At 42.0% G+C, this 15,967-nt stretch overlaps 2 protein-coding genes across 2 annotated transcripts in view; one reads left to right on the top strand and one right to left on the bottom strand.

Annotated features, from left to right (window-relative positions):
• LOC109878808 (transmembrane protein 132C) overlaps nt 1–3,183 on the top strand; it is a 196,731-nt gene extending 193,548 nt beyond the window's left edge. The window contains exon 9 of the mRNA XM_020471017.2: nt 1,308–3,183. Coding sequence (XP_020326606.2) covers nt 1,308–2,495 — 1,188 coding nt within the window. The 3' untranslated portion in view covers nt 2,496–3,183. The remainder of the gene's footprint in view (nt 1–1,307) is intronic.
• An 8,535-nt stretch (nt 3,184–11,718) lies between these two features.
• The window catches only part of LOC109878796 (solute carrier family 15 member 4), a 45,571-nt gene continuing 41,322 nt past the window's right edge, over nt 11,719–15,967 (bottom strand). Inside the window, exon 9 of the mRNA XM_020470999.2 lies at nt 11,719–15,370. Within this exon, the coding sequence (XP_020326588.1) occupies nt 15,204–15,370 (167 nt within the window). The 3' untranslated portion in view covers nt 11,719–15,203. The remainder of the gene's footprint in view (nt 15,371–15,967) is intronic.

The following is a 15,967-nucleotide window of genomic DNA, read 5'->3' as shown; positions in this document are numbered from 1 at the left end:
TGCGTGCGTGCATGGTTGGTTGTGTGTATTTATTTGTTCCACTGCATTCCTAACCCTCTTAATTCCAACTCTTGAAAGGCAGCGTGACAGAATGTTTCCTTAGGCATCTAACAGAAAGGGAAGCTTCATCTCAGAGCGTGTAAAAGCAACACTGCTCTAGCTGTCCTATCGTCTTTCGCCTCCCTTTCTCCCTTGTTCTCCTTCTCTCGTGACCTCTTTGATCTGTCCATCAGCTCGCCCAACACACCCTCTATCTTTCTTTTCCTCTCATCCATTTCTCTTTCTAGTGAGGGATAGAATGGAGGACAGGCTAGTTTTATCAGTCCAATCTCTGTAGGGAGGATGTCCGTGCGGAGATATGCGGCCAGTAATTCCCTAGCGGATCTGTAATTAGAGAGCAATGGCGGACTACTGAAGGGATCTCCACCCCTGCTCCCGGGGATTTGTCCTGTGGCCAAGATGCTTGTATGTGTCAAATCCCCATTTGCATGAACTGTCTTTAATGTGACTGTTCTTTTCCCTATCTTTTATTCTGTGGGCCCTCGGCTCTCAGAGCACAGCAGCTGAGTTAGCGAAACAGTGGGTCTTAGTTAGCTATCCTCTACCCTCCCCATTCCTACTATTATAGTATATGAGTCTGTATGACTCCCAATGGCGTAGGCCTACATCTCTAAAGGTAGTACCAAAAATAGTACATCTTGTTGTTTCTTTACGTTCTGATCTTTTGAACCTTGTCCCGTTGAAGTGTTGAGTAGTCAGGCCACTTTGCTTTCTTGTTCCTCATGGATCTTTTTATTTTTTTAACCTTTATTTAACTAGGCTTGTCAGTTAAAAACAAATTCTTATTTTCAATGACAGCCTAGGAACAGGGAGTGAACTGCCTTGTTCAGGGGCAGAACAACAGATTTTTTACCTTATCAGCTCAGGGATTTGATCTTGCAACCTTTCAGTTACTAGTCCAACACTCTAACCACTAGGCTACCTGCCTAACAATTACTCTACAAGGTGCTGTATACAATTAGCTTGCCTAATGAAATAACAGCGCAGGAAAAATACAGAAATTGTAAATGAATTTTAAATTGGTATTTTTGAAGCCTTCATTATTCTCTACTTATGTTGAGATTGCTGTAGCTCTTCAAAATGTGATAATGTGACCTGTGTGAGGTCACTGTCAGTGTTACATTAGAATTTTTTTATTTTTTATTTGCTCTTTTTTGCTCTTGTTCACTGTAAGTAGTCATGTCTGTGTTTGGTTCTGTGTGTGTTACCTACTCACTGTGTGTTTGTGTATGTGTGTGTTTGTCCAGGAGGCCCTGATCAGCGCGTGGCTGCAGTTCAGTGACGGCTCCATGGCTCCTCTGGACATGTACAACCCAGACTACTTTGTCCTGACGGCCACGTCTCTGGATGAGGAGGTGGTGACGGTGCAGCAGGACCCCTCCTGGAAGTGGCCTGTGATCGTAACCGAGTCAGAGGGCCAGGGCCTGCTGGTCAGGGTGGAGATGACTGTCTGTGAGCTCTGCCAGAAGTTCAAACGCCGCAGCGTGCTGGCTGCAGGGAACTGCAACGTCAGGGTGAAGTTTGGCCAGAGCGACAGCGGCACCTCCAGGGGCAGTGACTACGGTCCGGAGGGCGAGGAGCTAGAGAACAGGGCCAGCGACCGCAGACAGCAGTCCCCCTCCCAGGACAGGACTGGTCTGGACGGCCACTACTACGGCAGCTCCATCTCTGACATGGACAACGGGGTCATGAGGAGGGTCACCACCACCACGAGTACCATCGTCCGGAGGCCCAATGGAGACAAGCTGTCAGACGATGGGAACCAGGTCCAGAACATGCCAGACTTCTCTGAATTCCCTGCTCATGTGGACCTCCCTCGCAGCCGCAACATGGGCGATGATCTGATCCAGACAGCCCGGGGCCTCACTGACCTGGAGATTGGCATGTACGCCCTGCTGGGGGTCTTCTGCCTGGCCATCCTGGTCTTCCTCATCAACTGCATCTCCTACACCCTCAAGTACCGCCACAAGGAGCTGTCCATCGAGGGCCAGGAGAGCATGAACCACGCCCATGACTGGGTGTGGCTGGGGAACGAGGCGGAGCTGCTGGAGAGTCAAGTTAGTCTGTCCCCCCAGCAGGACGAGCTCACCTCCATGGTGGACTGCACCGCAGGGTTGGAAGAGGGTAGCCACCTGCTCAACGGGGCTTCTGTCCATAAGAACGTACAGGGCCAGGTGCACCGGGCAGCAGACACGGGGGGCTGCACAGCCAAGGACAGCAAAGGAGACTCGCCGACCACAAAGAGGAAGCGTGTGAAGTTCACCACGTTCACTACCATCCTGCCGGACAATGGTTGCCCCACTGTCAGCACCCTGAGCATGGGCCACAGCCAGGACATTAAGTGGGTGTGTCAAGACGTAGAGCTAGGGGACTCCAAGGAGCCCTGGAACTACATGGAGAGGTCGAATGACAGTGCTTTAAAAGAGGTGGCGTAGTCTGTGTGCTCAGTGCACTTATAGCGAACTCACCCTTATGCCTTTCACAGTGAAGTTGGCCTGGACAGCACCTAATGCTAAACCCAGAGGAGGTTGAAATCTGGAAAATGTATTTAAGGGGACAAAATAGTAATGATACCACACAGGAATAATGGCAAATCATTAACTTGAAAGAAATTAGGATGTCTGTTTATTTTTTGATAATTTGTTTCTCTCTTAATATCTTCCTACCTTTTTATCATTATTTCATTATGGTTATTTTGTAGGTAGACTTAAATCATGTTCCCAGACTAGCTCTGCATTATTGACAAAACTATGAAATGTTACGCAGATGATATGTAGATTTAAGAATGTAACATGAATAAATATCTAACATGTATATAAAGTACTCATAGAAAGGTTTTGGAAGTTTTGTAGCATTTTGAATATTGATTTCCTATTCCATGTCGTTTTTTATTTATTCATTTCTTTATAAGTGGCTGGCCTCCCAGAATAGACCAGAGTTAGTCTTCAGAACATCCTGCATGTGGTTTGAAATAAAGGCACAAATTTGAGGTTCATCCTCATCTTTACCAGAAGACACAGAGAAACGGCTATGTATATACTGAACAGTCCTCCTACAAGCCATTGTATTGTTGCTCTGTATATTGTATTTTCATATCTATCATTTAAAGAATATTCAACAATGTAGAGTATGCGTGTCCACTTCTATCCACCAACCACATGGAAATACATTAAACAAGCCCACACTAACTTCTCTTTGCTGCCCACTATCTTCAATCACTGGAGATTAGTGCTTTTCCAAGTTATGTCCTAATATAAGCCACACAGTATAGTTAATATGGTGTAGGAGTTGTAATCGACTACAGTAATTACCAGTAATGGAATCATTTCACAAAGGCTACATTTCCTTGGTGAAGAAAACTATTTACCCATTAGGCAACTGTAAGTAATTTGCTGCTCTTCTATTCTCAGAATTTAGCCAAACATATTTAACTCAACTGTATATTAGACCAAACCATTAAGCTTGGTAGCACAACAGCTAGATTTGGATAAAGGATGAAGATGTCACCAATTATTCTACCAGCAACTATTAGAGTGATTCTCTACAATAACATGACGCCTACCTCATGAATACTGATTGTACTACATGTCAATGTGACATTTCCTCTACAACCCCTCACATTTAAATGCCAATTATGGTCAAATGAACCCGTCTCTGAGCCTGCAGAAACGCTCGGTGAGGACAAAGTGGATTTCTTTTGAAATGAAAAATTTCCATCATCAACCCTAATAAATAGGCCAAGCCTTCTACTGTAGATGGGAAAGAGGATGGGGAAAACATTTCCACTGGAGTTACTTCAAATATGAGTCATTTAGCTAACCAGCACAGCCATAATATCAATAATCAATGTAACGTTTGTTACAATATCTACTGCTAGGGAGTAGACACCAGACAGACGGGCGGACGGACAGAGACAGACCGTGAGAAAACACTCCTCTAAAGTAAACAGCTGAGCCAGCAAATTACAGCAATATCCTTTCCACTGCTGAGTTAAACTAGCTGTTGTCTACGAGGCCCGTTGAATAGTGCTCTCCTGAAAGCTCCTGTGCACTGATAGGGACCCTCCTCATTCCTTTATTCATTTAGTTCAAGTAGCTTGTCTACATGATTCCCTGCTGCTCCTGCGGTTCCTCTATTGATCTTAGGCTCTATGGTGAATGAAAACCTCCCTTCTATATCTGCTTCTCTCTTCCTCCTTCTGTCTTTCCCTCCGTCTCCTCTGCTTCTCCCCTGTCCTGATGAATGATTATTTATTTTTCTTCCCCCGTGTGATTTGACCTGTGCTGTGGCTCTATCAGTGGAGTGGAGGGGGATTGATGTGGGGGCTGTGTGCAGTGCAGTGCGCTGGGACTGTGAACGCTGTGCACTGTGGACTGTGAAGGGCGTAGAAAGCCAGCTAGGCTTAGGAGGAATTTAACATGATTGATGGAGGGCCCTCTGTAATTAACACACCACTATCACTCTGTTTCTTTGCCCAGTGGTAGCTTTAGCCTTTTTACGTAGAGACAAAGCAGCAGCACATGGTATTACAAGTCCCCTCGTTTTTCCCCTCCTGAGTCTCTGTGTTTGGTAATAGGTATACCTACATGAAATTAAAGATATAATACATGCTTGCTTGGTACAGGCAAACATAAATAAACCTCCCATAGGACTCCACTTGGATAGACTTAATTTAATTGATCATGAGATCAATGAGCTGTTCTTTTCTCCCCATGGTAGTGATGTACACTCTCTGTGCTTATGTAACAGTATAACTTTAAAACGTCCCGTCGCCCATACCCGGGCGCGAACCAGGGACTCTCTGCACACATCAACAGTCACCCTTGAAGCATCGTTACCCATCGCTCCACAAAAGCCGCGGCTCTTGCAGAGCAAGGGGAACTACTACTTCAAGGTCGCAGAGCAAGTGACGTCACCGATTGAAACGATATATAGCGCACACTGCTAACTAAGCTAGCCGTTTCACATCCGTTACACTTACTCTCTTGAAATTCACTGATTGACTTATATCTTGTTTTTTTTGTTTTTGTAAAAAACATTGTGCGCTATACTAACACACACATCATTTGAGGTAGAGTTCTCAGACTGCTGGTGATCCTTCTAAATTTTGGAAAACAATAAATGGACTAAGTGTGGAAATTCCTCTCCTTCCCTGCCTAAGCAAGTTGTGTCAGACTCTGGCATCATTACTGAGAAAAATAAGATAAGTGATGCTTTTAATCAGCATTTCATCTCTGCAGGTTTTTTATTTGAAAGAAATTGTGGTTTAATTAACCCTGTTCAATCAGTCGACTGCTCTTCCCTCTCCCACCCTCCAGTTGGATCATTGGAAGATCAGTCAATTTATAGCAAATCTTGATTAATTTTCTACTTGTGATGGCTAGATGCCTTGTAAAAAAAAAAATCCACTGGGGATGATTTGCTTGATCCTTTCTTGATGCAGATTTCTGCTCCCGATTGTGGAGTCAATAACCAGGTTTCCATCCAACCTTTTCATGTGAGTAAAGTGCATGTCGGATACAAAATGTCATGACAGGCCTGATGGAAACAGAAGATTTTTCATGAAACTTTCCAAATGTCGACAAAACTAAACACGCTAGAAAAGGGGGGGATCTTTTTATGTTGGTAAAATGATAACCGTCATATCGAAGTAAACTTGGAGTCACGCGAGGTTGTGTGATCCTCCAACTACTGCTCGTCAAGAAAGCATGCAGTTTATTATGGTAGTTTAAGAAAAAATATAAGTTATGAACTTCATAGGATGGTGAAAGTGCAAGGGGACGCATGATTCTTCTTTCTAATAAATATCAAGGGTCTTATTCTGTTGACATTATCATCGACGCTTGGCAAATAAAAACAATCTCATCATGTAGGCTATACATGCGCTCTAGCCAACTGCACAGATACCATACTGTATCTGCGCCCTGTGCGCTGTTGGCTAGAGCGCACCTGTCAATATCAGTCGGCACACTCGCTATATATCACACACATTCCTGTGAGAAAACTAGAGTTGAAAAAGTGATGTTTTATTTGGTACATGGGAATTTACCCGCACAAGGTACATTATTTGTATGTGCACTACGTCATCACGCACAGCTTTTATCAACAATTACATTTGATGGAAACACACATCTGGTGGGAAAATGCAGATTTTAGAATATTCACATGAAAATATGTCCCCAAATGGACAGAAACCTAGCTATTGACATTTTCTATCTGATGATTATCTCGGGTGCTATCCCCTCCTCCTTTGGAAGGAGGCCCATGTGCTCCCTCTCCACAAAGGTAGATCAATGCATTGCACTCTGTTTCGAAAGCCCTCCTGCATAAACTTCTGCCATACCTTACTTCATTGTTAACCTGTTGACATAGGAGATACAAGATCTGGTCTCAGGGTTGGCTAACTCTGGAGATCTCTTTCATTTTCACCACAGGAGTCTGCTCAGCGGAGAACAGCTCATAATAATGCGGAAACAGAGAAAACGGAATGGCAAACACCTGGAAACCATGTGTTTCATGTATTTAATACCATTCCACCATTCTGCTCCAGTCATTACCACGAGCCCGTTCTCCCCAATTAAGGTGCCACCAACCTCCTGTGATCTCCACGAGTTGGGTAGATCTGCTTTTAACGGCTGTTAGGGAATCTTTTTACTGAAGAATGTGTCTGTGTTTTTCTTTTCATGTGTTGTCTATTTTAATGTCTATCTGGATGTGCATTTTAATGTCTATCTGGATGTGCATTTTAATGTCTATCTGGATGTGCATTTTAATGTGTATATTGATATGTATTGTTGTGCTAAACAGGGCTCATCTGAAAAAAAGAGACCTTGGTCTGAGCATAGACTCCCTGTTAAAATAAAGGTTAAAGAAAAGAAAAGGAGCAGCTGTCAAGTTTAGCTTGCCGTTCCAGTCTAACCAGATTTTATTTTACAGATGGAGCCCTGGGGAACTGCAGACAGCATTTTTTTAAAACACAGCCCTGGTGCCTGAGCCAAGTAGCTGTGCCTTGTAAACAAAGCCTCCCGCCTGACCTGTGCACCTCAGTGGGATGGCAAACAACAACATTCCCCCCGCTCCCCACCCCCCAGATCCACTACAGAAAATAGCAGTGATGACTCAAACACCCAACGGCAATGAAAGATTGGCTGGCAAAAAGCCTCCAGCTGTAAGATGAGGGGTGCACCCAACCATGACATATAGTGAGGCTGGTTGGAAAATGTACCACTCCAAGACCTGGGACATTTTAAACCTGTTTGAAAACAAGTGAAGGTCATAAGGCCAGAGCGATATACAGCTGATGATAGCAGCAAGCTTTGTCAAGGCTGAGGAAGATTTTTATATTTTGGGACTCTGGCTGTATGCCTACATAAACAACCTTGGCAGATAATGACAAATCTTAGCAATACATCCTGGTACATACAACATACCTGCAAATATGTTTTTCTGGTTATCTGTTCACATGTCTGGCCAAACTAATGTGGCATACCTGAACGCTCCCCTGCCACACACCCCGGTGCTATGGAAACCGGCACTGACAGCGACAAAACATGCTGTGGTACTGAACAATAGATACGTGAATAATAACAACAACAGGTTAAAGAAGGATTTTTAAGCCTTGAGACATGGATTGTATGTGTGCCATTTAGAGGGTGAATGGGCAAGACAAAAGACTGAAGTGCCTTAGAACGGGGTATGGTAGTATCCAGCCAACTTGACATAACTGTGGGAAGCATTGGAATCAGCATGGACCAGCATCCCTGTGGAACACTTGACACCTTGTAGAGTCCTTGCCCCAATGAATTGAGGCTGTTCGCAGGGCAAAAGGGGGCGCAACTCAATATTCGTTACACTCAGCGTATAAACCAATGATGTATATAAATCATTGGTATAAACACTAAATTACTAGGGTATTATTATTTTGACCAATTAGATAAGCTCTGAAAAAGATCTGATGTGATTGGTCAAAAGACCAATCAGTGGAAAAAAGATCAGAATTAGAATGCCTGTGTAAACACAGCCTTTAAGGCTCAAGCAATTAAAAGGTTTTAATGGTCCCAATAGCCTATCTTAATGAACAACATGTGAGAAAATGTGAGATAATACCATCTTACTCAATAATTACAACTGCAAGACTCAATTATCGTTAGTGAGGGTGTTTGATAACAGGGTTGGGAAGGTTACTTTCTAAATGTAATCCGTTAGTTACTAGTTACCTGTCCAAAATTGTAATCAGTAACGTAACTTTTGGATTACCCAAACTCAGTAATGAGATCGCATTCTGTTATTTTTAGATTAATCTCCCTTTAAGCGGCATTAGAAGAAGGCAAGAATGTATGTTACCAATTGAACGACATTATTGCAGGATAAATCATGTTAAAGTTTACATAGCTGGCCATATATGGATGTAACATTTTACTTTATGGGTTGGTTATGTAGGCTTCGTCAAACCCATTGCTTTCTCCTACAAATAATAATACGATTAAATTATATCTTTACATTAAAAACCAAAGTCTATCAGAATTCCACTCATTCCAATAAATGACTGGAATTCATAAACAACAGAGTAGGGCTGGCTAATAAGTCCTTAGTTTTGGGGTCATGCTCAGGTAAAACACAGAATCTTGAATGAGTAGGTGTGTCCAAAGGTTTGGACACACCTACTCATTCAAGAGTTTATTTTGACAATTTTCTACATTGTAGAACAATAGTGCATAAATCAAAACTATGAAATAACACACATGGAATCATGCTGTAACCAAAAAAAAGTGTTAAACAAATCAAAATATATTTTATATTTGAGATTCATCAAAATAGCTAGCCTTTCCTTGATTTGTACACACTTGGCATTCTCTCAACCAGCTTCATGAGGTAGTCACCTGGAATGTATTTCAATTAACAGGTGGGCCTTGTTAAATGTCAATTTGTGTGATTTCTTTCCTTCTTAATGCATTTGAGCCAATCAGTTGTGTTGTGACAAGGTAGGGGCGGTATACAGAAGATAACCCTATTTGGTAAAAGACCAAGTCCATATTATAGAAAGAACAGCTCAAATAAGCAAAGGGAAACAACAGTCCATCTTTACTTTAAGACATGGTCAGTCAATGTGGAAAATGTCAAGAACTTTGAAAGTTTCTTCAAGTGCAGTCGCAAAACCCATCCAGCGCTATGACAAAACTGGTTCTCATGAGGACTGCCACAGGAAAGGAAGACCCAGAGTTACGTCTGCGTCAGAGGATGAGTCCATTAGCGTTACCAACCTCGGAAATCGGCAATCAACTGCACCTCAGATTGCATCTCACAGAGTTCAAGTAGCAGACATCTCAACATCAACTGTTCAGAGGAGACTGCATGAATCAGACCTTCATGTTAAAGTTTCTGAAAAGTAACCACTACTAAAAGGACACCAATAATAAGAAGAGACTTGTTTGGGCCAAGAAACACGAGCAATGGACATTAGACCGGTGGAAATCTGTCCTTTAGTCTGATGAGTCCAAATTTGAGGGTTTTGGTTCCAACCGCTGGTGTAATGGTGTGGGGGTGCTTTGCTGGTGACGCTGTCTGATTTATTTATAATTCAAGAAGCACTTAACCAGCATAGCTACCACAGCATTCTGCAGCTGTACATCATCCCATTTGGTTTGCACTTAGTGGGACTATCATTTGTTTTTCAACAGGACAATGACCCAAAACACACCTCCAGGCTGTGTAAGGGGTTTTTGAACAAAAAGAATGATGGAGTGCTGCATCAGATGACCTGGCCTCCACAATCACCCGACCTCAACCCAAATGAGATGGTTTGGGATGAGTTGGACCGCAGAGTGAAGGAAAAGCAGCCAACAAGTGGTCAGCATGTGAGAACTCCTTCAAGACTATTGGAAAAGCATTCCTCATGAAGCTGGTTGAGAGAATGCCAAGAGTGTGCAAATCTGTCAAGGCAAAGGGTGGCTACTTTGAAGAATCTCAAGTATAAAATATATTTAGATTTGTAACTTTTTTGGTTACTACATATGTGTTATTTCATAGTTCATGTTTTCACTATTATTTCACAATGTAGAAAATAGTAAAAAATAAAAACCCTTGAATGAGTAGGTGTATCCCACCTTGACTGGTACTGTATATACACTGCTCAAAAAAATAAAGGAACACTTAAACAACACAATGTAACTCCAAGTCAATCACACTTCTGTGAAATCAAACTGTCCACTTAGGAAACAACACTGATTGACAATAAATGTCACATGCTGTTGTGCAAATAGAATAGACAACAGGTGGAAATTATAGGCATTTAGCAAGACACCCCCAATAAAGGAGTGGTTCTGCAGGTGGGGACCACAGACCACTTCTCAGTTCCTATGCTTCCTGGCTGATGTTTTGGTCACTTTTGAATGCTGGCTGTGCTTTCACTCTAGTGGTAGCATGAGACGGAGTCTACAACCCACACAAGTGGCTCAGGTAGTGCAGCTCATCCAGGATGGCACATCAATGCGAGATTGAAGGTTTGCTGTGTGTCAGCGTAGTGTCCAGAGCATGGAGGCGCTACCAGGAGACAGGCCAGTACATCAGGAGACGTGGAGGAGGCCGTAGGAGGGCAACAACCAAGCAGCAGGACCACTATCTCCGCCTTTGTGCAAGGAGGAGCAGGAGGAGCACTGCCAGAGCCCTGCAAAATGACCTCCAGCAGGCCACAAATGTGCATGTGTCTGCTCAAACGGTCAGAAACAGACTCCATGAGGGTGGTATGAGGGCCCGACGTCCAAAGGTGGGGGTTGTGCTTACAGCCCAACACCGTGCAGGACGTTTTTCATTTGCCAGAGAACACCAAGATTGGCAAATTCGCCACTGGCGCCCTGTGCTCTTCACAGATGAAAGCAGGTTCACACTGAGCATGTGACAGACGTGACAGTCTGGAGACGCCGTGGAGAACGTTCTGCTGCCTGCAACATCCTCCAGCATGACCGGTTTGGCGGTGGGTCAGTCATGGTGTGGCATTTCTTTGGGGGGGGGGCCGCACAGCCCTCCATGTGCTCGCCAGAGGTAGCCTGACTGCCATTAGGTAACGAGATGAGATCCTCAGACCCCTTGTGAGACCATATGCTGGTGCGGTTGGCCCTGGGTTCCTCCCAATGCAAGACAATGCTAGACCTCATGTGGCTGGAGTGGGTCAGCAGTTCCTGCAAGAGGAAGGCATTGATGCTATGGACTGGCCCGCCCATTCCCCAGACCTGAATCCAATTGAGCACATCTGGGCCATCATGTCTCGCTCCAACCACCAACGCCACGTTGCACCACAGACTGTCCAGGAGTTGGGAGGATGCTTTAGTCCAGGTCTGGGAGGAGATCCCTCAGGAGACCATCCGCCACCTCATCAGGAGCATGCCCAGGCATTGTAGGAAGGTCATACAGGCACATGGAGGCCACACACACACACTACTGAGCCTCATTTTGACTTGTTTTAAGGACATTACATCAAAGTTGGATAAGCCTGTAGTGTGGTTTTCCACTTTAATTTTGAGTGGGACTCCAAATCCAGACCTCCATGGGCTGATAAATTTGATTTCCTTTGAACATTTGTGTGATTTTGTTGTCAGCACATTCAACTATGTAAAGAAAAAAGTATTTTCTAAGAATATTTCATTCATTCAAATCTAGGATGTGTTAGTGTTCCCTTTATTTTTTTGAGCAGTGTACAATTTACAAGTACAAAAGTAGATGTAGCAACTACAGATATGTCACGCTGGCATAAATGATTTGGGAGACAGGTGCAGGAATGCGTAATTATGGTGTGCCGTGTAAGGGCATTGAGTTATTTGACATTGAGTTGTTATTTCGCTGAACAATAGATTGTTTAATTTTATTCTTGGTAGTGAAACGAGGCTACTCCGGTGAGAAATTAAAAAAATATATTTAAAAAAAAATTATCACCCAAATGTACAGCCCCGTTGTTTGAAAATGTGAAGAAAACAAATATGTAAATGTTTTTTAAAAATGTGATTCACATTTTTATTTGGCGTACCCCAGTTTGGGAATACCTGGTCTAGATAATGAATAGAAATACACAGAAACAATTGACTCATAAATAGCTTACAGCACGCCAACTCTATTGCTTTGTAAAGCCTGGTCTATAAATCTGACCTAAACCCAGAACCTCAAAAGCAATATCTCAATTACTCAGTATTTTTCAATGTTATTGCCCTTCAAGACTTCCTCCATAACCACTCATATCTGCCAAAAAGTAATCTTGTCAGAAAGAAGCGGCCACACAGCTATAACCTGGAGGCATTGTGTTAAGTTCAAACATCAAGCTGTCTGTTCTGACACGCTTGTGTGGTCTGAATCCAACCACCAGACTCCATCTAATTTACTATACAGGAAACAGCCCGGAGTTGTTGCCTCGGCTGTAAGGCCTAAGCATTAACACATGATTTGTGGGGACGTGCCAATTTCAATCCCAGTCTGATGAAACATGCATTCGCCTCACTGGAAATGCTAAATTTCACCCATGAGTCACAATAAGAGCTCTGTGTTATGCAAACTACTCTATGCCAACCTGCCAGCGGGTGTCTCCCATGTCTAAGAGGAATAACAGGGTAACAAAGGACTGGAAGAGGCTTACCGTAATCGATAAATAATATAACCCTGACTATGGCAAATATATGCTAATGCTCATGCTACCATAACAGTTAAAATACAGTTGTAAAACATACAGCATCAATGACTAAAATGCTTATGGTTTGTTATTTACCCATCTTTAAAATAGACGTCAATCATTACAAGTCCTAAAGGATAAGCAATCACAAACAAAGTGTTGCCTTTAGAGTCGAATGTAGAAAAGACCGATTTAAATATTTTATTAGCAAAAATAACCCCACAAAAAAAACATTCTAAATACCAATGCTCCAGCATAATTAAAACAGAATACATTTTCAGAAAATGTTTCTTCAAAAGCTGTTAAGTTGACACAAAAAAGAACCACCATTCATCCAACAAACACTATAATAAAACAGCCAAAATAATGTTTTCAGCCATTGTCAATAAGTTAGTAAATGGTTTCAATGTGTTAGCTAAAAAGGTCAATTCAAGCCACCAACCTGAGAATCTGTAAACAACTGTACTTCATGAGATCTCAAAGTCAGTTTACTAACTCTTCTAAACAATTGTATTGGTATTCTTTAATAATTCAATTATTCTACCTCCCTTGAACCCTGAGTAGATTTTGGTTTGTAAAATACCTTACTTTCAGCTTGAACGTTTTGCACTTAGGTCTACTGTAGGTAAAGCAAACCTGCAGATCGCTCCTAAACGATCACTTGTCAGGTAAAGGAAAAAAAACACATTGTGGATCTCGCTATTTAACCGAACATACATAGTTTTGTAGTGCCAGAGTCAACAATTAAAGAGCTTTGACTGGGGTGAAATATACCAACTACATGGAGTGCTCTGAACTTTGTCTACCATATGATAAGTACACATTAGTCACAACCCCCAAAAGCTACAGTATGTAAAAGTCCATAAGGACACCATGTGGTGACTACAGACATCCATTAACACATCCAAATCTGAGGCTAGGCATTGTCAACAGTCAGACTAATACTGCAAATTAACATTTTCATCTTAACCGTCACCCCAAGTGCATAAAGAAACCGGTAACTCTAAAATTATGGTTCAGTCTGAACTAATGTCGACTTAATGAAAACATTTACTTTCACGATACAATTCACGGAGTTTTCTGCTGCAGCAATCACAGAATAACACGACATTGTGCCATTGCTGGCTAGGGATGATTATTCTGAGTAAATGATGACGGTAAATATACCAAAATGGTTTTCAAGTTGAACCAACTGGCAATATATACATTTGTCATTATTTTTTTGTAGTCATATTAAAGTTTGATTAAATCATTACATAGTCGAAAAGTAGTAGTCTAAACGTTATTCATGGATTTAGCAGGCACGTTTAATTAAAGAAATAGATTTGATATTTAAGTAACTCTAGATCAACGGCTAAAAGACAAAGTGTATGTATACACAGTGTACAAAAAATGTTTGTGTTTGATACAGTCCCCTGTGTGTCAAGAATGGTCCACCTCCCAAAGGATATCCAGCCAACTTGACAACTGTGGGAAGTATTAGAGTCAACATGTGGCACACTTTTGACACCTTGTAGAGTCCAGAATTGAGGGTGTTCTGAGGGCAAAAGGGGGTGCAACTCAATATTTGGAAGGTGTTCCTAATGTTTTGTACACTCAGTGTATAAGCAACAGTATGACATCAAAATTAGACTGAAAACATAGCTCCATATTGAAAACACATACAGTAAGTGAAAATAATGGTTAGCAAAAAAACAAAACAAAAAAGTTATATTTAATCTATACATGCCAATCAGAAACAAGTTTATACAAGTAATATAGCAAACACCAAGTCCCTAATCACAATTGAATAATGTCCAATACAGTGTGAATATGGCACAATTCCTCTCGTGCAAATGATCAAAGAAAACAAACAAGAGTACAAACCTGATCAGTCAGTTGATGAAGCCCCAAAGTTTCTCAAAATGGTGTGCCTTGTTTTAAATTGTTCATTGATCTATGGCACCAGTGAAAAGGCCACAGTTGTGTAATGCTTACTTATCTGACAATAGGAGTGAGCTATTTGGAATTAATTTGATCAGTTTACATTAAATAATTGGTTTAAATTATTGAACATTACACCATTCATATTCAAGGGAACCCTGATCAAACACAGTAATGATGTTTTAAATAAGGTACTGTACAAGAAATATACATTAAGATGAACTTGATCACATGTGAGGGATGTGCGAGTGTACGGTAAAAATATTTTTTTGCTTTGAAAATGTAATAGTCTTACAAACCCATTAAGTAAAAATAACAAACTCTATCCGGTACCAAATCAAGATTCCCTAAAAACAACGGGTTAGGAGAATTAACATAGCAGGTTAGGAGAATTAGGTTAAGGTTAGGAAAAGGGTTAGAGTTGGATAAAATGCTCTCTTAACCTGCTTCGAAAAGTAATAGCTGTATTGAAGTGTCATGTTTTTAGGGAGTCCAGTACCAAATCAGGCAGGTGTTCTGGCACTAACTACTACAAACTAAGGCAGGTAGGGTGAGGTCAGATGGACAGGGGTCAGTCATGGGACCAAGACGAAGTGATACCCTGCCTCTGACTTCCTGCTCTACTACTCTTCTGTTTGTCGTACTTGACCGACACGATGAGGAAGACCAGCAGGGTGAGGCCCTGGATCCCCGCTAGCAGGAAGAAGTAGTAGTTGAGCTGGGAGTCATTGATGTTACCTAGAGGGAGGGAGAGGGGCACAGGGCATTATGACAGAAATCAGTGCAACATCTCAGAAACAGACACCACAAGAACCTGCAGAGAGGAAGAGATGGAAAGAGAAGAGGGTATGATGCAGATGTCATAAATCGTGAGTCACAATAAATAAGGGGTATTGAAAGAGCAAAACATGACAAACAGCAGTGGTTGATGCAACCTGCAGAGAGGGAGAAAGGGTCAGATGGATGGGAGGATGACTGCAGCATCACAAAGCAGTGTTCCACATTAAAGGGATGCATACTGTTTATTCAGGCATACAGATGTAGGATCTTAATTTGAGCCCGTTTGCTACAGCAGGAAAATAATCCTGCAGTAACAGGAAAAATGTATTATTGTGTGGATTATAATGGAATGGCCATTTTTGTAGGGGTTGATACATTTTTGGTTAGGGCAAATCAAGTCAAATTTGTTAGTGGAAATTACAAACTTTAGAAGCATTTGTAAAACTCAAATACACCACAGCAACAAAAGTTATAAAATTAAGACCCTACATCTGCATGGGCATAACCTGGCAATGTCACATGGCAACAAAAGTGGTTGTTTCCATGTTTAGCTCG

The sequence above is a fragment of the Oncorhynchus kisutch genome, linkage group LG3 (assembly GCF_002021735.2).
Source record: "Oncorhynchus kisutch isolate 150728-3 linkage group LG3, Okis_V2, whole genome shotgun sequence".
Lineage (NCBI taxonomy): Eukaryota > Metazoa > Chordata > Actinopteri > Salmoniformes > Salmonidae > Oncorhynchus > Oncorhynchus kisutch.
Note: the sequence above shows the minus strand (reverse complement) of the source record. Positions and strands in the feature narration are given on the sequence as shown.